Below are 22,968 nucleotides of genomic sequence, written 5' to 3'. Positions count from 1 at the left end.
TTGCAATGTTACATTAATACATTTTCTCACCATAGATGTATCTTCAGCACATGACTCGTCTGTGAACAAGAAGCAATGTAAGAATGTCCCAAACATCATAAATTACATGAGGGATTAATGGAAATATGTTTTGAAGACTTCAACATTGCTTAAGTCTGTATGAGAATTGGAACAAGATTACCAGAAACTCGACAGAGCATTCCTATACATCATCAGCCTTTTACTAAACTTACAGACACCGCAAGACAAGGAGAGGGTTTAAAGAACAGAGACATGAAAACCTACAGTGGGACATACGGTAATGTTATACCACAAATAATCCCCACAGGGAAGAAATCCTATAACTGCTCTGAATGTGGGAGAAGCTTCAGTCAGAAATCAAATCTTGTTAGACACCAAAGAATCCACACAGGGGTGAGGCCTTATAAGTGCTCTGAATGTGGGATAAGCTTCAGTAATAAATCAGATCTTGTTAGACACCAAAGAATCCACACAGGGGTGAAGCCTTATAACTGCTCTGAATGTGAGAAAAGCTTCAGTCAGAAATCATATCTTGTAACGCACCAAAGAATCCACACAGGGGTGAAGCCTTATAACTGCTTTGAATGTGGGAAAAGCTTCAGTCAGAAATCAGAATTTGTTACACACCAAAGAATCCACACAGGGGAGAGACCCTATAACTGCTCTGAATGTGGGAAAAGCTTCAGTTATAAATTTCATGTCATTACACACCAAAGAATCCACACAGGGGTGATACCCTATAACTGCTCTGAATGTGGGAGAAGCTTCAGTAAGAAATCGCATCTTGTTACACACCAAAGAATCCACACAGGGGAGAGACCCTATAACTGCTCTGAATGTAGGAAAAGCTTCAGTCGGAAATCAAGTCTTGTTACACACCAAACAATCCACACAGGGGTGAAACCCTATAACTGCTCTGAATGTAGGAAAAGCTTCAGTCGGAAATCAAGTCTTGTTACACACCAAGCAATCCACACGGGTGAGACCCTATAACTGCTCTGAATGTGAGAAAAGCTTCAGTCGGAAATCATATCTTATCTCGCGAGATCTCGGACTTCTCTGCTGTGGATGCCGGCTCTGTTCTTGATCAAATCATCAGTCTCTCACTCCTACTGTGTGCACCGAACAGATGCAACTTTGGACTCCTTTCCCCCTCCCCCATTCCTTCCTTTCCCCATTCCTCCTCCCTCCGCCCCCCTTCCCTCTTATATACATGCACATTCTCTACTGGTTAAAATGCATTCAATATGTGTTTAAGGGGTATATTTTAGTGCAATTAGTTTATTTTTGTAATTTTATGATTTATTTTATTTAATGTCCATCTGATATAGATTCCACCTTATAGTTGTCATCTAGTTGTTAATTCAGTCACATAGAGCTTTTTTTATTTGCCTCTTAGTAATCAGTTATTTTAAGGTATATGCTCAGCATTCATTTGACGGTTTCTTAAGCTCACTCACAGCAATTATGGGCGACAGCTGATCTTTAAATTCTGTGCTGTCTATTGTGCGGCAATACTGACTATTTAAATCCATCACTGCTGTGAGCAAATCCTCCCCGGAGGAAGTCACGCACGTGACCAAACGCGTTGGGACGTTGTGAATGACCGGATCAAGTGCTGAGGTGACTCTGTCCCTGAAACAAGCTGTGGTGTATCGATGATGCCGGTGAAGCGAGCACTACATCGTTGACAACGGGGACACTAAGGAGCGCTGCTGTGAACCTCAACCATCTCAGGTGAGTACACCCTGAGACAAAGACAACTGGCAATCAGCGTCTGTGTAGTACCTTCAGATCCGTTCCCCAACTGATGCATCTGATTACAGCTTTCTCTCCACTGAATGTTTGTTTTACCCATTTGTGAGTGTCACTGGAGACCAAGCTTTTTAACACTTTACCATCTGGATCCTTTGAACAAAACGTGAAATAAAATAAATTGTGATTTATTTACAAGAAAACACACAGCTTGAATTACAAAAATATCACGAATAACACACGGGAACGGGGCAAACGAAATAAAATGGTTTCAGAACGAAAGTCCAAGAAATGCAGCCTCCAGGTATCAATTCCCAGGGCGGGGTTGATGCACAAGCAGAGCCGCGAAACAGTCTTTTGGCTAGGGGCGCCATTTGCAGCCCCCGTATCTTCTCTGAAAATAATAATTTCATTCTGCCCTTGCAGAATTCGTTCACAAGTCCTTAGTTCTAACGAACTCTTGAAGCGGGGTACAATCCTTAGTTGCAATGAAAAAATATCTTTGTACCGCACGCTATACTTTCACATCAATCGCAGAAGAACCCACACATGAAGTCCTGCACGGACTTATAAATAAACCACGGCCTATCTGGGTAATGCCAAGCCAACCTTGGCAAGTTTGCCAACAGTTTCTGCAGCCAGGCAAAGGGCCTCATGGTATGCTAAGGGTCATTCGCTAACCTCACACATGAGCCGCTTAGCATACCTGACCAAGCCCCCCTGCATGGCGGCAGAAAGTCTACCTCCCTTCAGGATACCTAAACATCTGCTAGGCAAATTGTTTTAATTCACTTTCCGGCACTTCACACTTGTACCAGGTCGGTACCTTTTGAAGCCCAGGATTTCCCTAGACACTCTGGTAGCATCTCCCCAGGGTGTCTCAGAAGTCCGGACTTACAGGATGCATGACTCACCCCTGGAATGCCTGATTATAAATTATCAGGGTGAATCCATAATGTATCCGCTGTCCTGCCTGGCTGAAATGCAAATGCTCTGGGGCTTCTAACTTTAAATTACCAAAAATACAGGGAACGTTCATTTAATACTTTCTATGAAATATTACAGTATGATAATTTATATCTGTTAAAATGATTATCTCCTAGCACGCTGCATACAAAAAAATCAGAGGGCTTGAACATGCCTAGCCAAAGCTAGCTATCTAATTATGTGAGGCTGTGATGTGGTTTGTGGATTTAACTTTTTCCCGTCTGCGGTTTGCGGTTGGGACGCAATGTTGCAATTTACGGTCCCCATTGATAACCGCGGACGCACTTCTCCAATTGACCTTATTTGCGTAATGCGACCACAGCTTACATTGTTGCAATCCGGAACCACTCTCTGACCGCAAGCCAATTATCCACTTTAGGGCTAGGGCTTTCCCTTGCTTGCCTGCAATCAGACAGTGATTCAATGTTGCAATACAAACACTCACCACATAACCACAAGCGGACTTATCCAATTAACCCTGAAAACACAGTTAGAAACCCCTTATTCTTGGCGGCATATTTTAGACACGTTATTACATATTTCCCGGACTGCAGCCAGCCCTGGGCTGCAGAACTGACACTCCACAGTTATCTTTTATGACTCCGGGGCCCCCAGCCGGGCATACTGCCTTTATTGCGGCATGGGGACCCTTTCACCACCACAGTGAGTGCAAGTTCTGGTGTCTACTCTCCTGTTTAATACATTTTGCATACAGTATTATGCTATGGAGCTGGCGCTTCTTTCTTCTTGATAGAGATGGAGATATTTTGCAAAGATTGACCTAGGAGCAGAAAAAAAGAGAAAGAGGGGAAAAAACACAGAGTAGTGTGTCTAATAAAGTGTCATGTGTGGATGGTAAGAGATACACTCGCAATTGGATGGATAAATATGGGCCTGTATCCAAATACAATGGATCTGGAACAATGTCTTGTTTGTTTGATTTTCTGGGACTGGTTTTCTCCTCAGCGCGTGTCTTTTGTTGCAGGATTCACTCCATCTCGAATGGGCTGGTTCTCAATTTCAAATTGACGTCATATAGGAACAGAGATATAGGAAGACAAAATATAGTGTAAAACATGTAAAACCCTATAAACATATAGGTTATTCCCTCACACTGGTGGAATCATCCCCCTCTCAGACACAGAGGATGTCGTCAATATAGTGATACCAGACAATGATGTTTTGCCTGAATGGATTATTAGTCCATATTCTCTGCGATTCCCATTCTCCCATGTACAGTTTTGCAAAACTGGGCGCAAAGCGCATCCCCATAGCAGTTCCGCAAACCTGCAGGAAGAATTCAGAGAGGAACATGAAATAATTGTGAGTTAATATAAACTCTATGGATTTCAAAATTCTGTATTTAGATGGTGCAGTGATGTATCAGCTTCCAGGAAGGATTTCACCACCTGCAGTCCCTTATCGTGTGGAATATGAGTGTAAAGAGCCTGTACGTTACAGGTTAACCACCTGTACGTGCTGTTCCACTCAAACTCCTGAAAGGTCTGCAGGATGGATGAAGTATCCTTCAAATGGGATGGCAACCTACCTACATATACCTGGAGGAAGAAGTCTACATACTGCGAAAGATTTGCAGTCAGTGATTGTATTCCCGAGATGATCGGGCATCCAGGAGGGTTTATTTTCGACTTATGCGTCTTCGGCAGATGATAAAAAATAGGGACCTTTGGAAACTCGGAATACAAAAAGTCGGACTCCAACTTAGTAATCACACATTTAGCCAGAGCATCCTCTAATAGACTTTTCAAAAGAGTAACATGTTCGTTAGTGGGATCTTTTAGCATTCTACTATAAAAAGAAGTATCATAAAGGAGGCGGTGTGCCTCCAACTCATAATCCTTACGATTCTGGAGGACAACACCGCCTCCCTTATCAGCCTGTCTAATGATAAGATTATCATTGGCCTTCAAAAATGTAAGGACCTGGCTCTCTTTTATACTCAAAGTTCAAGGGAACTAGTCCCAGTAATCAGGGCTCAGCAACAAACAGGACATGTGTATAAATATGATCCATTGATAGAAATCACACATAAGGAAACTGAGCTATTATAAAAGCTACGTGAGACTTAATGAACACCTGTATGCCTTTAACTCCTGTCAATATATAGATAAAGCAGGACATAAGTCTCCCCGAGGTGGTGACAGACCTATATATATCATAACGGTCATGCCTACCCTCTCATTGAAACAACCTGCATAAATAAAATGACATACTGGAGTAAACAGGTAAGTACTCCCTGATGTAGCAGCTCATCCTTAAGTGGTGCGGGCATCACGCCAGCATAGCAGATAGAGTTGATGTCCCATGGGGTCAAAAAAACGGAGCACAGCAGTGTAAGAGATGGGGGCCACAAACCAGCAAAAACGATTAAAAAAGTTTATTAAGTGACAAGTGAAGGGTACAGGGCTACTCTGACGCGTTTCGGGAACAAGTCCCTTTGTCAAAGAGTTGGTTTGCGTCTGTATACCCTCCCGTATAAATATGTGATCCCCCCGCCCCCAACAGTGACATCATGGAGTGAAAATCTCGCGCGAGCAGCAAAGCTGACATCTCTGATTGGTGAAAACTAATCACCAATGGGAAGCCGCTCTGAAACTTGCCTCTCGTGAAGGCTGGGGATATAGGAGAGCGCATAAAGGGGAGTAATATAATAAGAATAATAATAATATTAATAATAACAAGAATAATACAAAACACAAGGTTAAATATAAAAACAGTGCAACGCATTGCTACTGAGAATAAAAAACAGTACAGCACAATGCTGGTAAAAATAAAACACAGACTATGACCATATAATAGCAAAGGAGGAACACATATACAATGTTAATTAGTACATGAGGACAACTATTACATTTCAAAGTAAACTTAATTGGCTGTAGATTTAGGAATAGACATATTCGATTATATATTACCTAAACCAAGATATATCGAGGTATAGATGGTAATACATCAATGGAATATCCAAAGATGAACAGAAGAAAAATATAGAATGTATCCAACCACATAGAGCAATGTTATGATGTAGCAAGCATATATACTAAGAACTACAACCTCATAAATCAGATATAAATGGAATAACACTGTCATACAAAAAGACATAAAAAGTTCATAAATAATGAAATAATGAAAAAAAGGACAAGAAAGCAACCAATGGAAAAACTATAAATCTAGTGGAATATCTCCAGAACTGAATTAGTTTCGCTTCCATAGCATAAGTTCCAAACATGATATGCTTACTGCTAGCAGCACCATGGAGGGACATGTATTCAACACACAGTGTACACATTGTTTAGCGCATGCGCTAAGACTTAGTCCACACAATCGTGAAGTGCGCGCGCAACTGAAGTTGTGCGCGTACATTATTATGTATACAGGCACCGGATATATCATATCCGTAGTAATGCCAGCAACGCAATTATAAAAATGACAGTGCAGTATCTGTCATTTGATCCTTGCACTTTCAACATATACGTTACTTATGCGTGAATATCCACAATCATATAGAGATGTGTTACGCGTTGTCATGCAGAGACATATATAAATGTGCCATCTTTGACCATCCTGTGTTTTCTGTATTTCACAGATGTCGCGGATGAATACATGGGACCAATGTATGATTTCAGATGAGCCACTCGTTATATTAGATGATTGTGACGACGAGCGAACAACTATTATAATACATATGTAACAATTCTTTCAATGCTTGGTGCGCAGATTAACAATTAATACATAATGTTATCCGGTTATGCCTATATTTACTATGCACTTAATTAACTTAATGATGTTGCTAAGCACTGAAGTTAGAACTTTTAATGTATGTTGGTGTTTTTCTACTAACATTTTATGTCTTGCTCTGTTCAATATGCAACCAACATTCTACTCAGCAAACACATTTGTCTACTATATTGTATAATGTGACGTGTGACTTGTGAAAGAATGTAAATGCTACATTAAAACACATAGACATTCTATCTGAAAGTACACTATAACAATAGGGAGGTGATATAAGCTGTTTATTTGTGTGAAAAATATTTTTAAACCTAAGTTGTAGTGTTAACGTAACATGCATGAGCTATTGAATATTAGTTAAAGATCATGAAAACATTAACATTTGTGTGTATATTTTATTGTCACGACTAACTATAGTTTAGTGTTTTTATTAAAAGTTCTACACATACAGAGCGAAGTGAGTGTGATGATACAATCAACATTAGTATGTTAGTTTATATCATTTGACGTAGAGAAACATGCATCACACGAAAAGTGCAACACACATAAACACTGCTGCTGAAATGTGTGCGTATGCAAATGTCCACGTCATTGATGTTCATATGTTGACATTAGTTGTAAAGGATCATGATAATAATGAATAACTAACGTGAATGAAATTAAAATTATATTAACAACATTGTCATTGGGTCGAATGAAGTATGAAAAGTTGAGAATACAAAGAAATAAAATTTTGCATGGTGTTAACATTTTTTCACATGTTACATGTACGTCAAATCAACACACATGTGTGACTTATACATACACATGTGACAATGTTGTAATCAACATGAAGATGCATTGATAGAAGAACTAATCACATACATTCCAATGTAAATGATGTAGAAAACATTGGTGTGTTTACAGGCAAACATGCATTGAGTGTTAAGATCACTCGTGTGCATCCGTGGATGTTCTCCTCCCATAATAAATATTTGAGCAGGGTTTATCCCCTTCTCTCCACCCACCCCTATATTACAGGAATGGAATTTGGGACGTTTGCTACATTAAATGTTATGTAATGTCCCTAATGCTTTTGAAATACACTGCACATTAACCACCAAGTGTAGCTAAACGCACGTACACTATACAGAAACGACATGTTTCAATAGTCACATCTTTTTAAATACGTTGTGTTTAGACATCCTGTAACTATACCTGTATAGAGGTTGGCACATCTTATGACAGATGTGAGTTGAAATACATACCATGAGCAGTCATTGACGTGATATACCTTGAAAAAGAAACCATGAATGAATATAAAACATTGTCATGACATGTTCAGTAAGGTAAGCAACACACGAAAGTGTATATTTTGTGTTACATATGAAACAACATGCATTTTTCATTAAATATAATATGAAAAACACACTGGTGTACACATCATTGTGATGCACGTCACACAGCAAAAATAACATTGTATATAAGCATACTGCACTAACTAATGACTATGGACATAGTAGGTGTATTGTGTATGCATAACCAAAAAGAGCATGTACATAAAGTATTAATTATGAACACTTTTTTTATTCACATATACCAAAAATAATTTAATTCTAAGAAGGATTATAGAACCTGTGGATGAATGACATACCGGTGCCACATGCAATTGTCCACACAGCAGAGAAGAGAAAGGTGTGCGACCCATATTCATCTGTTTCCTAAGTGAATGGTATTTGGACAAATGTATTTAGCATACAAAAAAATGAATATATGTATGTAGTACTATGAACATATATGTATTTGCTTATGTAGCCCCGAGGTTGTTTTTTCCCTCCCTGGCCCCTCTCCGCGAGTGCCGTGTGGTAGCGGGTGCCGCCGGAGGCTGCGACGGACCCGCCGGCACTTCGCGAGGGTGGGGGCCAGAGCAGGGAGCAGCGCTAGGTATCGCGGCGCAGGCCGGTTGCCGGGGACGCGATCGGGCCGTCGCTAGGGCCGCGATCGCGTTGCCACCGGCTCGGCGGCTGGAGGAGAGTGCGCCGCCATTGCGCGTTAGTTCGCGCATGCGCAGGAGGCGGCAAGCGCGCGATAGGACTCCAGGGATAGGGAGAGATCGCGCGAGAGTAGGGAAGTGTAGAGGGAGATTGAGGCGGCCATTAGGGGTTCGCGCATGCGCAGGGCAAGTGCGCACGCGGCCCCAATGCTTTAGGCAGCCCCTGGGGACTACAACTCCCAGGAGGCTTAGGGAGACAGAGGTCAGGTGCTCCCTTGCGGCCAATAGGGCTGGAGGAAGCTCAGCCGGGGAATATAGATACATTTCCCGGGCTTTGCAGAGTCAGTCAGGCAGAGGAGAAGGAAGGAGTAGGAAGGGTGCAGGGAGCGCGTGGCTCCTGTACCAGGTAAGGGTTCTCCCTAGATCCCCAGGCAGGCCCCAATTCCCGGTAAGGGCAGGGCTAACTGAAGAGGGACGGCCCTAGCTAGGGAGGTCACCCTTAGGTGCGGAAGGTGCAGGTTTGGCAGTGCCACAGCGGAGAGGGCTGTGGGCACTGGCAAATAGGCACAGAATGCAAGCAGTGGATTTGCTGCGGGATTCAGGTGGCTGTGTGTGAGTGCAGCTGCGTGTGTGTGTGTAGCTGCATGTGCTGGGCGCAGTGTGTGCAGCGTGTGTGAAGTCTGCAGGCTGACAGTGTGAGCTGTGTGTATGCTGCAGACTGTTAGCTAGTAATAGCTAGTTGTTAGTGAGACAGATAGGACTGGGTAGCTAGGGGAGGGGGGGCAGGTTATTGTTCCACAGGCCCTAGGAGTTTTCCCCAAACCATCCCAGGTTACGGTTCATCAGGGACAGGCCCTAGGTTAGGGTTCCTGTCCTGATAGGGTTAGTTATGGATAGCGGCGGTTGCTGTTCCCATGCGGTTGGTGTTGCCGTGATTCGGTTGCAGTTCCAGTGGAGCGGTGGGACCCTCGTTGGGGTCCATGGCAGAAGTACCTGGAAAGGATCAGACGGACGTCTGACCCTTTGAGAAGTGTGTTGCGGTCCCGAGCATCGGAGTGCTCGGAAGGTACTTCAGTATTATAAGTGCACCAACAGGCCTATTCACATAGTGACTGCGCAGTCACCCACGACCTCCGTAGGAGTACGGGACATTGGGTGTGGGGGGATCACAGGACACTGGGTGGGAACACCAGACATTGGGCTGAGGTGATGCGTATAGAGCATCAGGTTATGTTATGTTATGTTATGTTATGTGATGTGTGACATGTCGTGTTAGTAAAGTGTTAGTATTTTATCTATGAGTGTTATTGTATTTCTTACCCAGGGCTATCTTTCATAACGGGGATCCTGGGTAAGTGGAGGCGCTGCACCAGGTAATGGTAAGGGTTTCCCCAGGCTCCCAGCTAGCGGAGGCTCAGATCTCCTGGAGCCACAGGTGTTATGCAGTTACCAGTAGTCCCTTAGAGCAGGTGTGTTGTGGGGAAAGGAACCGGTTAGACCACGAGGGGCCAATGTGAGATTGGGTGGGTCGGCCGGTTCACAAAAAGGGCTACATTTGGAGGCGCTGCTGAGATATATATATCAGACCTGGGGTGCCCTGTACATGTTTTTCTAAATTGTCCTATTTTTGTTTCGCCATGGGGAAGCCATCAAGGCGGAGGAAGCCACGTGCTAAGTTCCCGGCTGCGCGGGAAAATGTTGCCAACAGTTATCCAGGACTGGCGGGAAAACCCGAGCCCCGCCCCCACACTGTGAGTGACTCAGTACCGAGTTTGCAACATTCCCCAAAAGACTGTGCTGCCCCTCCTCTAGAGTCCACCAGGGGGAGGGAGTGTCTTGAGCAGAAATCAGAAATTTCTGTTCCCCCTAAGGAAAGCAAGGGATGCCGAGAAAAACACCCTTGGCTGTATAGAATCGTACGGGCCCCCCATTTAGTCTTGCCAATGGTGGTGTGCCCGTGTGCGTTAAAAGAATGGAAGGTGACGGGTGGCTGGATGGACGGAGCATCTGAGTCACCAGTTGCCCTCACGATGACCGTGGTAGACGGGGAAGAATGCCTGCACGGCCGTCTGAATGAATGTGAGTGTGCCGTTGGTGAGCTGACCCAAGGGCCTAAGTGTCCTGACTGTGCGGCGCAGTTCCTGCAACCCAAACCGCCAGCGGCAGAGGACACTGTTGCCGAAATGGAGTGTTCCCTCCCCGAGGATGAGAGAGACTGCCAGGGGTTACACCCTGATGTGTATGAGCCCTGGAATTTGCCAGGAATGGAGGTCACGATGCTAATGTGCCCCTGCCTGAGTGAAGCCCTTAAAGATGGAGTCGAACCATCTCAGTTACAACTAGGTTTCAGGTCAACTGAGGTGGACGGAGAAACGTTTACCCAGTGTTTTGGCCTCAAATGTGGCTGTTCCCGGAGGGAGGCACTGGCGTGGGAGCCCCAATGTGAGTGTTGCGGGGCCTGGTTCCTAAAGCCTATCCTGCCCCAGGCGGCGGAACCAGCCGAGGAAGAAGAGGAGGAGTCGGACCTCCCTCCGACAGTAAATTATGCTTGTCCTCAGTTTGTCTTACTTCCAGAGGCCTCCGGGGACCCGTGTGACCAGACCACTGTTGCAGACCCTCTCAAAGGGGACATGCAAATGGAAGAGCAGGAACCTCTGATGGCGGAACCTGCGGAGAAAGATGCGCCTGATGGTGCTACCCAGGTGGGTGAAGCTGCTACTAATGCTTCTACTTCAGCAATGGAGGTGGTGGAGGGCCCGTGTGCCCACATGAACTTCCCAGACGCTGAGCCGGAGCCACTGGAGGCGGAGCTCCAGATGTTGGAACCCCAGATGTCGGTTCCAGACCCGGTTCCCGAGCAGGAGCCACCGAGACCAGAACCACAGATCCCGGAAGGCCAGGGTAAGGTGTTTATACCCCCGCCCATGTGTGGTGATTCTAGCGACCAACCGAGCGTGGTGATGCGCCTGCCGGCGGACCACTCCAGTGAGGTCACCGAGGCAACCACCTCAACTGATGCAGACCATGATGTTGGCCCGTGTGCCCTGCAACTGCCAGTCCGGCCTACCACCGAGGTACCAGCGGTCCCAGGCTTGGGATCAGTACCTGCCGACAACGATAGGGGTAAGTTCACTGCCCCAGGGGTGTCGGGTGTGAGCTCCCCGGTGATCATGGAGCCTGGTGACTCCAGAGGTAGGGTCACCCAGGCGATGGGCTCACCCCGTCATCGCGTCCTGGTGGAGGTGTCTCCCCCAGAAGATCTCTGCAGATCATGGAACGAACTCGACCTTATCCAGGGATCCGGTGTAGCGGACCGGAGCGACACATACTCCTGTGAGAGGAGTCTCCAAACGGGCCTACTCGAAGAAGTGGTGCCGTCCGTGGAAGAAGTCACCGTTAAAGGGATTGTTGGAGCGGACAAAGACTCTGTTGAGACCGCTCTGGTAGTTGTGGCCTCTCCCAGGTGCGCGATGGAGCGCTATGTTCGCCATGTGGTGGAGCGAGGCAAGAGACTGAACCTCCCTGTCTCCCGTGAGACGAGACCGGAGGATCCGGCAAGGGTCAATACCCAGGACCCCTTACTATTTTTTTCGCGAGGGGGAGGCGGTGTTTTGACAGAAGAAACAGGTCTAGAGTTCCAAAAGACTCACAGGAGTCAAGGTGGGATACCCTCACCCAGTCTGTTAGGGGCACTCCACTCTGAGACTCAGCTGGCCTCGGGTATCCATGCGGGTATGTTGGTTACCGGTGAACAAATGCCTATTGTATGTGATGTACTGTTTACTATGCATTTTTCATTGTGTAACAATATGTATGGTTGCTACCCAAGCGAGGGCGTTGGGATTTTGCTAGGGGGAGAATGTAGCCCCGAGGTTGTTTTTCCCTCCCTGGCCCCTCTCCGCGAGTGCCGTGTGGTAGCGGGTGCCGCCGGAGGCTGCGACGGACCCGCCGGCACTTCGCGAGGGTGGGGGCCAGAGCAGGGAGCAGCGCTAGGTATCGCGGCGCAGGCCGGTTGCCGGGGACACGATCGGGCCGTCGCTAGGGCCGCGATCGCGTTGCCACCGGCTCGGCGGCTGGAGGAGAGTGCGCCGCCATTGCGCGTTAGTTCGCGCATGCGCAGGAGGCGGCAAGCGCGCGATAGGACTCCAGGGATAGGGAGAGATCGTGCGAGAGTAGGGAAGTGTAGAGGGAGATTGAGGCGGCCATTAGGGGTTCGCGCATGCGCAGGGCAAGTGCGCACGCGGCCCCAATGCTTTAGGCAGCCCCTGGGGACTACAACTCCCAGGAGGCTTAGGGAGACAGAGGTCAGGTGCTCCCTTGCGGCCAATAGGGCTGGAGGAAGCTCAGCCGGGGAATATAGATACATTTCCCGGGCTTTGCAGAGTCAGTCAGGCAGAGGAGAAGGAAGGAGTAGGAAGGGTGCAGGGTGCGCGTGGCTCCTGTACCAGGTAAGGGTTCTCCCTAGATCCCCAGGCAGGCCCCAATTCCCGGTAAGGGCAGGGGGTAACTGAAGAGGGACGGCCCTAGCTAGGGAGGTCACCCTTAGGTGCGGAAGGTGCAGGTTTGGCAGTGCCACAGCGGAGAGGGCTGTGGGCACTGGCAAATAGGCACAGAATGCAAGCAGTGGATTTGCTGCGGGATTCAGGTGGCTGTGTGTGAGTGCAGCTGCGTGTGTGTGTGTCGCTGCATGTGCTGGGCGCAGTGTGTGCAGCGTGTGTGAAGTCTGCAGGCTGACAGTGTGAGCTGTGTGTATGCTGCAGACTGTTAGCTAGTAATAGCTAGTTGTTAGTGAGACAGATAGGACTGGGTAGCTAGGGGAGGGGGGGGCAGGTTATTGTTCCACAGGCCCTAGGAGTTTTCCCCAAGCCATCCCAGGTTGCGGTTCATCAGGGACAGGCCCTAGGTTAGGGTTCCTGTCCTGATAGGGTTAGTTAGGGATAGCGGCGGTTGCTGTTCCCATGCGGTTGGTGTTGCCGTGATTCGGTTGCAGTTCCCGTGGAGCGGTGGGACCCTCGTTGGGGTCCACGGCAGAAGTACCTGGAAAGGATCAGACGGACGTCTGACCCTTTGAGAAGTGTGTTGCGGTCCCGAGCATCGGAGTGCTCGGAAGGTACTTCAGTATTATAAGTGCACCAACAGGCCTATTCACATAGTGACTGCGCAGTCACCCACGACCTCCGTAGGAGTACGGGACATTGGGTGTGGGGGGATCACAGGACACTGGGTGGGAACACCAGACATTGGGCTGAGGTGATGCGGATAGAGCATCAGGTTATGTTATGTTATGTTATGTGATGTGTGACATGTCGTGTTAGTAAAGTGTTAGTATTTTATCTATGAGTGTTATTGTATTTCTTACCCAGGGCTATCTTTCATAACGGGGATCCAGGGTAAGTGGAGGCGCTGCACCAGGTAATGGTAAGGGTTTCCCCAGGCTCCCAGCTAGCGGAGGCTCAGATCTCCTGGAGCCACAGGTGTTATGCAGTTACCAGTAGTCCCTTAGAGCAGGTGTGTTGCGGGGAAAGGAACCGGTTAGACCACGAGGGGCCAATGTGAGATTGGGTGGGTCGGCCGGTTCACAAAAAGGGCTACACTTACATGAAAAAAATGTATTTATGACATTCAGACGTGTCTCAACACCACTGGCTGTTTGCTCAGTGTCAGCTGGTAAATTGACGGGATGCTCCTCCTCCAAACCCTGACGTATGTCTGTTTGTTCTTTTATTTTGTGGAGTGTTTCAGTACAACAAGTTTTAATAGGTTTTAATGGTTTAATGTGAAATAGAATTGTAGGTGTATTAGTTAGTACCAATCCAAACACCTGTAGCTTGTATAAAGCCATGGCACGGGTGTTTGCCACTAGTATTACACGGAGAGAACAGGCAGAAATTTTCTTTCAGGATGGGTTAGATCCGGAGGTTATCAATTCAACTCTAGATGTAAATCAGTTATGCCTCACATTAGAGAAATGTATGGCCACAGAAACCAAATTATGGTGGGATAAGTTTAGTTTAGAACTATCAGTTAAAGTTCAAAGGATACCTAGGGGGTTGCGATTGTTAAAATTACCTACTTATGGCCGTGAGGATGTTTTATTTATGAGTAAATGGCATAATATAATGGATGAATGTTCTTTTAAAATTTTAGAATTATTAATTGAGGAACGAGAAGTGGTTTTAGAGGAATTACACAATAAAATAACTAATACCAGAGCAAAAATAGTTTCTATAATTAATCCAGATGATATGATCAAATTTGAAGAAATATTAGAAAAAAGAATAGATGAATATGAGGCTAATCAGATGAGTAATAAAAAGATAAAATATATCAGGGATAAAATGGATTATTTAAATAATAAACAATATAATTGGACCAAAAACCCGAGTATAGATTTAAAATCTAATCAAGTGGACCCTTATGAGGAATTTTTTGCAGTGGTAAATAACACTAAAAAACCATTGGTTGAACAGGATCAAAATATACATCAAGAATTTAATCTTATAGATATAAATCCCACAGGGGATAATGTATGCCCATTGACTATTAATAGTGTTCATGAAAATCAAACCAATGTTTATACTAAAAATATAAATGAAAAGAGAAATACAAATAAGAATAATAAACGTTCCAAAAATAAAAACAAAAATGGGAATAAATATAAAGCCAAAGGGTTCAATAAAGTTCTTACAGGAGTATATGGTGGGCCTCCAAATCCATATGAATGGAGGACCATTGAAAAACAAGGGGGGACCCACTCTAACCCTAGTCAGCTAATACCTGACATATCCATACCAACATCCAATGCCTTTCTAATTTTAAATGAGTCAGTAGAGCCAGGTCCAAGTAGCCCATTGGGGGCTCATGTTTCACCTCCCTCTACTTCTTTCCTCCCTCAACCTCCGGTAACCAATTCAACTCCTTTTTTAGGGAGGGGATCCCATCAGGCGATGGGGGCAATACCCAAACATGTAACATGCCCAAAGTCTCCGGGCCTATTACCTTGGCTGAGGGGAGGAAGGGAAAAAGAGGGGTTAGGGGTGGTCGGGGTAAAAGGGACAAAAGGTCAAAATTGTCCCCAGATTACCAAGTCACAGAAGATATGTTGAGAGATAATGGGATATACAATCTATCCAAGTTTCAACTTTCATTATCCCAATTCAGTGTCCTTCAAAAAGGGCTATCATTTTCCCCGGTAAATAGGCCCAATGAGTTCAACCTATATATTGACTTGCAAAAATTTGTGAGAAAATTGACTCTAAAAAGGCACTACGCCAGAACACAAATGCATATCAGTAGTGATAATAATGGTCATAGGGAAGAACATGGTTCCAACCAGGTGGGAGTGACACTAGACCAGGATTCAACCCTATCATCTGGAATCAATCAACCAGAGGAATGGATTGATTTATTTAGAAATAGTGAGATCAATGACCATAGATCTAATATGTACCCCAATGACTCTTTTGATCAATCATCCATGAATGATATTGACAATACCTATCAGAATCTTTTGGATTTGTATGAGGAAAGTGATTTGGGTAAGAACCCTGTACACACTGACCTAAAACCCAAATCCATCTTCTATCCCTATGAGTCCAAAGGACCCTATATAGAGCTTTTTAGCAAACTGGTGGAGCAAGATATTAGAAATTTATGTAATGATAACAGGTATTACATGGTTCATGACAATCTGACACATATAGAGAGAGAGGCAATTAAAAGTTTGAATTCTAATGGGGAACTAATAATACGACAGGCCGATAAAGGAGGAGGTACGGTGTTACAAAATCGTGAGGATTATATAGGTGAGGCAAGTCGACTCCTAGGGGATGGAATCTCCTATAGCAAATTAAGGATAGATCCAACTAGGGAATATTTGACATTATTAGAAGGTTTTTTGATGGATGCAAAACAAAGAGGTATTTTAAATTTACAAGAATTTAAATTCATTTACAATTCATATCCTCGAGTACCTATTATGTACCATATCCCCAAAATTCATAAAACTTTGACCAACCCTCCGGGGCGACCGATTGTGTCCGGTATAAACTCTCTCAATGCAAATTTGTCACAATATGTGGATACTTTTCTGGCCCCCTTGACTGCAGCTCTCCCCTCATACATAAAAGATAGTATGAATGTGCTTAACTCTCTGGATGAGATTGTATGGGAAGATCATTATATCTGGGCAACATTAGATGTCAGCTCCCTGTATACGTGTATTCAACACAGTTTGGGGATTAATGCCGTTGCCCATTTTCTCTACAAACAAAATATTTTGTCTAGTACCCAACAAGAATTTATTTTAGACAGCATATTGTTTATTTTACAACATAATTATTTTATGTTTGAAGGTGATTTTTATATCCAGACGAATGGCACTGCGATGGGCACCAGATTTGCTCCCAATTATGCGGGCCTTTTTATGGGCCTTTGGGAGGAAGACTATGTATGGACAAACAATATATACCGTGAGCATTTGGTCTATTATGGTAGATATATAGACGATATTCTATTGATCTGGTCTGGACCCAAATTAGCCTTGGAAGAATTTATTTCATTTTTAAATAGTAATGATCGGAACATAGTTCTTAGTGGAGAAATCAATAACTCAGAAATCAATTTTTTAGATTTACATTTAAAAGCAGTTGAAAATAAAATCACCACGAAAACATTTTTTAAAAAGGTTGATGCCAATTCTTATTTAGATTACACGAACAATCATTCTGCAAATTGGTTAAATAATATCCCTTATGGACAATTTCTGCGGATTCGTAGAAATTGTTCCGAACAAAAGGACTGTGATGATCAAACTAATATTTTAAAACAGAGGTTTATAGAGAAGGGATACAATAAAGATATCATACAAAAATCATTGATTAAGAGTCAAAAGAGACCGAGATCCACTCTATTAGTACCCAGGAAGAAAATATTACCAGTAAAGGACAATTCCACACCTATTTTTATAGCTGATTTTATTAAACAAGAATCAAAGATAAGGAAACTGGTCAATAAACATTGGGATATACTATTGATGGACCCTGTTTTACATAATAAACTAGCTGATAAACCAAAAATAGCTTTCAGAAAGTCCCAAAATCTAAAAAGTATTTTAGCACCCAGTCTTCTAAAAGAATCCAAGAGCGAAGTAGTTAGAAAAGATAGTTTCTTAAGTACTGTAAACCAATGGGGAACTATAAATGTGGGAAATGTGTGATGTGTAAATACATGTCTCCAGAAAAGTTTTTAATAACTATCAGACAGGATTGAGTCACCAAATAAAACAATTTATAACATGCCAAACAAGTCATCTAATTTATATAATTGATTGCCCTTGTAAGAAATACTACATTGGGAAAACAATTCGCCCACTAAAAGTACGAATTGGGGAACATATCAATGGTATAAAAAATGCTAAACGAAATGCTGAATTAGGGAAAAAAGTACACAATCTGGCTATGCATTTTTTAGAACACCACAATGGTGAAACACAAGGTTTACATTTTAGAGGTCTGGAAATTACACAAAGGGATATTCGGAAAGGCAATAGGGAATTAAAATTACTTAAAAGAGAACAATATTGGATTTACACTTTGAAAAGTAAAACACCCGCTGTCCTGAATGAGATGATAGAACTTAACCCTTTCTTAAAATAATGGATATAAAAATATTTTCAATCCAAACTTTTTATTTTTATTTTTTTATTAATTCAGTGTAGTTCATGTAGTAATCAATGGATTTCCACTAATATGACAGTGGTCATTAAAAATTAATACCTATGTAAATATGGTTTTATATAAATAGGCTTTAAGGTCAGGGTGATACAGTATGGAAAATATAGTGGTAATATGTGTTTTGTGAATATGTATATCTGTACCATATGCAATAGGTTGTTTGGGTTTTTATAATGAAGACAATCATTTTGAGAGGTTAGCTATATCTTTTGATTAATTGGTTTAATATAGTTTTTAACATTATGAGTTATATAAATGGATAGCAATGTTTTAAACTATATGTGTAATAGGAATATAAGATCGTTTTTTAACATTTATATATATATATTCAAATATTTTAAGTAATTTAAGTATGGTACTAAATGTATGTTTTGTGTGTAATGTATATGTCAATCCATCATTAGTCACAATGGTCATTAGAAAGTAATTGAAGCATTTTTCACACATGTTTATTGTGTAGGCTAATTGCGGGGTGATGACCTATATAAGGCCACCTCCTGCTATACCCTAATACCTCCTGACGAAGCGCTGTAGTGCGCGAAACGCGTTGAGGGTTATGCTCAATACGAATTGAGTTACACTTCAGGGCAGAAGTGTAATATCAGCACGCTAGAGGCACCGGTTTCTGTTAGTATTGCCATTCCTTTCCCTTTCCGCCGGCTGTTGCAATAGCTTTGTCAAGCTGATGAGAGCCCGTCCACCACTTTGAGTGGTTAGACTTCCGGTTCCGGGTTGGGGACCCTGCGAGAATCGGTAGTGGCGGTCAACTGTTTGTGCAGAGGATTCACTGGCAATCTTTGAATGCAGATACCCATGGTAGCCTCATCGTGTATGCGGTTTTTCCTAAATGTAAGTTAATATATGCAGTTTTGTAACAATAAATTGACTTGTTTTAACCCTGGAATCTCTTCTTCTCTGCGCTCCAACTCCTTTTTCTTGTACCTCGTATGTCTGTTTGTACATTATTTCTGAGTGCCACATTGTGCAAAATGCAACATGCACAATTAATATCAGACACTTTATCAGGCTTATATTGAAGTGCCCCACCAGTTCTATCGAGACACCTAAATCTTGTCTTGAGAAGGCCAAATGTCCTCTCTATAACGGATCGCGTAGATATATGGGCAACATTGTACCTCTCCTCTGCTTCACTTTGAGGGTTTAGCACCGGGGTCAACAGCCACGGCCTAATTCCGTATCCTGCGTCAAATATAATCCATGGTGCACACATATGAAACAATTAGTGATAACATTATAACATACAACAATTCCTAGAAAAACAAGAATTTTGTGTTACCACATCATAATATGTACTCACCCACCAGCCAACCAGGTCCAAAATAGCCTTCTTCGAAAGCATGGAAGACTGATGAGTTTCTCAGGATAGAGGAATCATGACTGGAACCAGTGAATTTGGCTACCACATGCATAATCTTCATCGTGGCATCGCATACCACCTGTACATTCAGGGAATGGTAGTGCTTACGGTTGCGGTAAGCATGCTCACTTTGACTAGGCGGGATCAAAGCAACATGGGTGCAATCGATTGCACCCATCACACATGGTATCCCGGCTATGGTATAAAAGCCATTCCTGACTTCCAGCCACTCTGTGTGCTCTGTAGGAAAATGAATATAATTCCTAGCGCGTCTATTGAGTGCACATAGAAACTGGGTAAAGGCCCGCGAGAATGTAGATTGCGAGACCCCGCCCACTATGCCCACTGTTGTCTGGAATGACGCGGAAGCAAGATAATGTAATAAGCACAGCATTTTAACAAACCCAGGGACTGCACGACCTCTGGCTGCCACAAAATCTAAATCTCCCCGTATCTCTTCATAAAGAGCTAAGATTGCTGCTGAACTCAAACAATATCGACTTACAATCTCCTCCTCACTCATCCCATCTAACAGGGTTCTCTCCCTGTACAAACGAGGATGAGCCACAACTTCTCTCCTCTCTCTTCTCCTCTCATCTCCTTGCCCTCTCCTGTCCGCATGCCTGTCCCTGTCACTGTCCCTGCCTCTGTCCCTGTCCCTTCCTTGCCCTGTGACATCCTCTCCATCAGCAAGCCTCTTGTGCAATAAAATGTTCCTCCGTCTCCTAAACATTCGCATCATTTTGAGTTCTGTAGCTGTGAATGAGCAGGTAATTGCCGTCCTTTAAATACCTATGTGATGATGTCAGGTGACTTGCTAAAGTGCAAGGTGTTACATTAACATATCCAAGTAGTTGACTCCCAACCTGTATCCATTTGATATAACAAGTTTTATTTAGGTGTATTCTGCAGCCATTCATGATATTTCACAATGATGTAACGTTAAGCTTTGTGCAAGCATTTATTGGAAATTATTTGTGGAATGTGTAATGCATGTACCACTTCTAAACGCAACACTCAGTCATCTAATTAGGATACAACCATGACATTGACGTTGAAAAAGTTTGCTGCAACATGTCTAAATTGCCATGTTATTGTCACATGTTCACATCAATTAATTCTACTGTGCATATGCATAATTTAATGGCATCAGGATAGTTGCTATTGATTCAGTTTGAATCGTGTAAAAATGAGTAACTATTATAGATGTGTGTGTAACGGGTATTCCCCCACCCAATCGCAGATTCTACTGTGTGAGTGCAGGAAACATATATTGTTACTCAGGTGTGGTGCATTACCTGTTGGCTCACAGGAGGGCTGAGCTTCCGCCACGGGGAACCTGGGGTAATTATACTAGGGGTGATCACTTACAACATCTTCTCGGTACAGCGCCTCCACCTGCGATGGCTCCCACCAGAGGGGGAGTGGTTCCTCGCAGGACAATCAATAATACCATACACAGTGCTTTATATAACTAAGGACTTTACTAACGAATAATAATGATAACCTGTGTCTCTCTCACGGTGAGACACTAACAGTGACGTCTCGCAGGACGATTCCCAAACACTAGGTGATCCCACCCAGTGTCCCAAGAACCCCACCCAATGTCCCGTACTCCTACAGAGATAGTCAATGGGTGACTGCGCAGTCACTAAGAACCTATAGGCCTGTTGGTGCACATGTGATGGTATAATACCTGCCGAGCACTCCGGTACTCGGGTCAGCAACAATCTTCTCAAAGGGTCAGACGTGTGATGAATCCGTCTGATCCTCCAACCGAACTCCTTGCACGTGCGGACCGCTTCACAGGAACCGCAGCGTCTGCTGTGTCCCTGTCTAATCTAAATGGTACTAACGTGACAGGAACCCTAACCTAGGGCCTGTCCCTGTAGTACAGCAACCTGTAGTGGCTTGGGGAACTCCTAGGGCCTGCAGGGGTAATGACCTGTCTCACTCCCCCAACTACCCAAGTCCCTTCGATAAGTGATCTGGAATGGACTAGAGTACTCTTCCATGCAGTACTTGGGCGTCTACCTACTGTTGGCTAGCCTAGTGCAGATCCTCTCCAGAATTCCTGCTCTCAGTTACCAGTTTATCCCTTCAGGCATCCTACCCCTAGCGCTACCTCAAGGTGACTAGAACAGCTATAGCCCTTCTCCAGACCCACTACTCTCTGACTAGTCCCAGCGCCTACAGCAGCAAGCTGTAGCTCACTGGAGGTTGCAGCCAACGTGCTGCGCAACAAGGTGCCTGCCTGTCAGACCTCACAGCACTGACAGCCGTGACTCTGACAATGCAGCACTACACTAAGGGCAGTGTCCCTATCTTGGGCCTCCCTAAGCATTTACCCACTAACCTAGTGGGGAGTTGGGGCCTACCTGGGGTGTGGGTACCTATGGGGTGCAGGAGCTGCTCTCGCTCCCCGCACCTTACTTCCCTACAGCTCCCTGACTCCAACTCTGCGTAACCTTCCTTTCCCAGCTCCCACTAATGTAAGTGGCAGGGTCCCTAACCCGAGGGCTGCCCCTGGCAACACTCACCTTACTGGGGAGCTGAGCTATCTCGAGCCCTGGGGGTGCTGGCCTAGTACAGGGAGTCCACGACTCCTGTACCCTACCTCCTTCCCTGGGCTGCTCCGGTCTCTGACTGATCTAACGTGCTGCAAGCCCGCCAAATGTATCTCTTTTCTCAGGGGTCTCCTAAGCCCTATTGGCTCCCTGGGGTCACATGGGGCTCGCAAAGGCTCTTGGGATATGTAGTCCCAGCTCAGAGCCTTCCCTGGTAGGCTAGGGGTTCGCGGGCTTTTCCCTACCTTCACTGCGCTTGCGCAAGCTTTCCCGGGCTGCCTCGACCTTCCCTCAGCTCTCCCTGCTCTCGCGCGAGCTATCCCTGTCTCGGGGGCTTTCCCTGCGCCTACGCATCCCTGCGCATGAGCAACAGTATCCTCAATGGCGGCGCCCTGCTTGGCCGGCCGCCGGGACCTTAGAGACGCGATCGCGGCCTTAGCAACCGCCCGATCGCGTCCCCGGCAACCGGCCGCAGGCAGGAGAAGCCGCGCTGCTCCCTGCTCCAGCCCCCACCCTTGGAAGCAGCCGTCGGGTCTGTCGGCACCCGCGACCGAGCTGCTCAAGGGGAGGGGGGTCTCCAGGAGCCACGGGAGCTCCAGGCTACATGTGTATAAGTTAGCATGAAGTGATTGTAATGCATCGTGTACAATGTAAACATGCAATGTGATTGAGTGCCCAATTGCGGACGTCATCAAAAGAGGGAGGTCACAAAGTACATGTAAACATGAAAACAAACAGCTACATTTACGTTTGATCATGCTTTACACATTACAAGCATTGTATAATGTATAGCAACATTACTAT

General features: G+C 44.7%; 1 protein-coding gene across 1 annotated transcript in view; it reads left to right on the top strand.

Moving 5' to 3' along the window:
• The window catches only part of LOC142468070 (uncharacterized), a 50,559-nt gene extending 49,489 nt beyond the window's left edge, over nucleotides 1-1,070 (top strand). Inside the window, exon 3 of the mRNA XM_075574176.1 lies at nucleotides 393-1,070. Within this exon, the coding sequence (XP_075430291.1) occupies nucleotides 393-1,014 (622 nt within the window). The 3' untranslated portion in view covers nucleotides 1,015-1,070. The remainder of the gene's footprint in view (nucleotides 1-392) is intronic.
• The last annotated feature ends 21,898 nt before the right edge of the window (nucleotides 1,071-22,968 follow it).

Source organism: Ascaphus truei, chromosome 1, assembly GCF_040206685.1.
Source record: "Ascaphus truei isolate aAscTru1 chromosome 1, aAscTru1.hap1, whole genome shotgun sequence".
NCBI classification, from domain to species: Eukaryota; Metazoa; Chordata; class Amphibia; order Anura; family Ascaphidae; genus Ascaphus; species Ascaphus truei.
The sequence above is the reverse complement of the archived record's forward strand: the minus strand, read 5'-3'. Positions and strand labels throughout refer to the sequence as shown.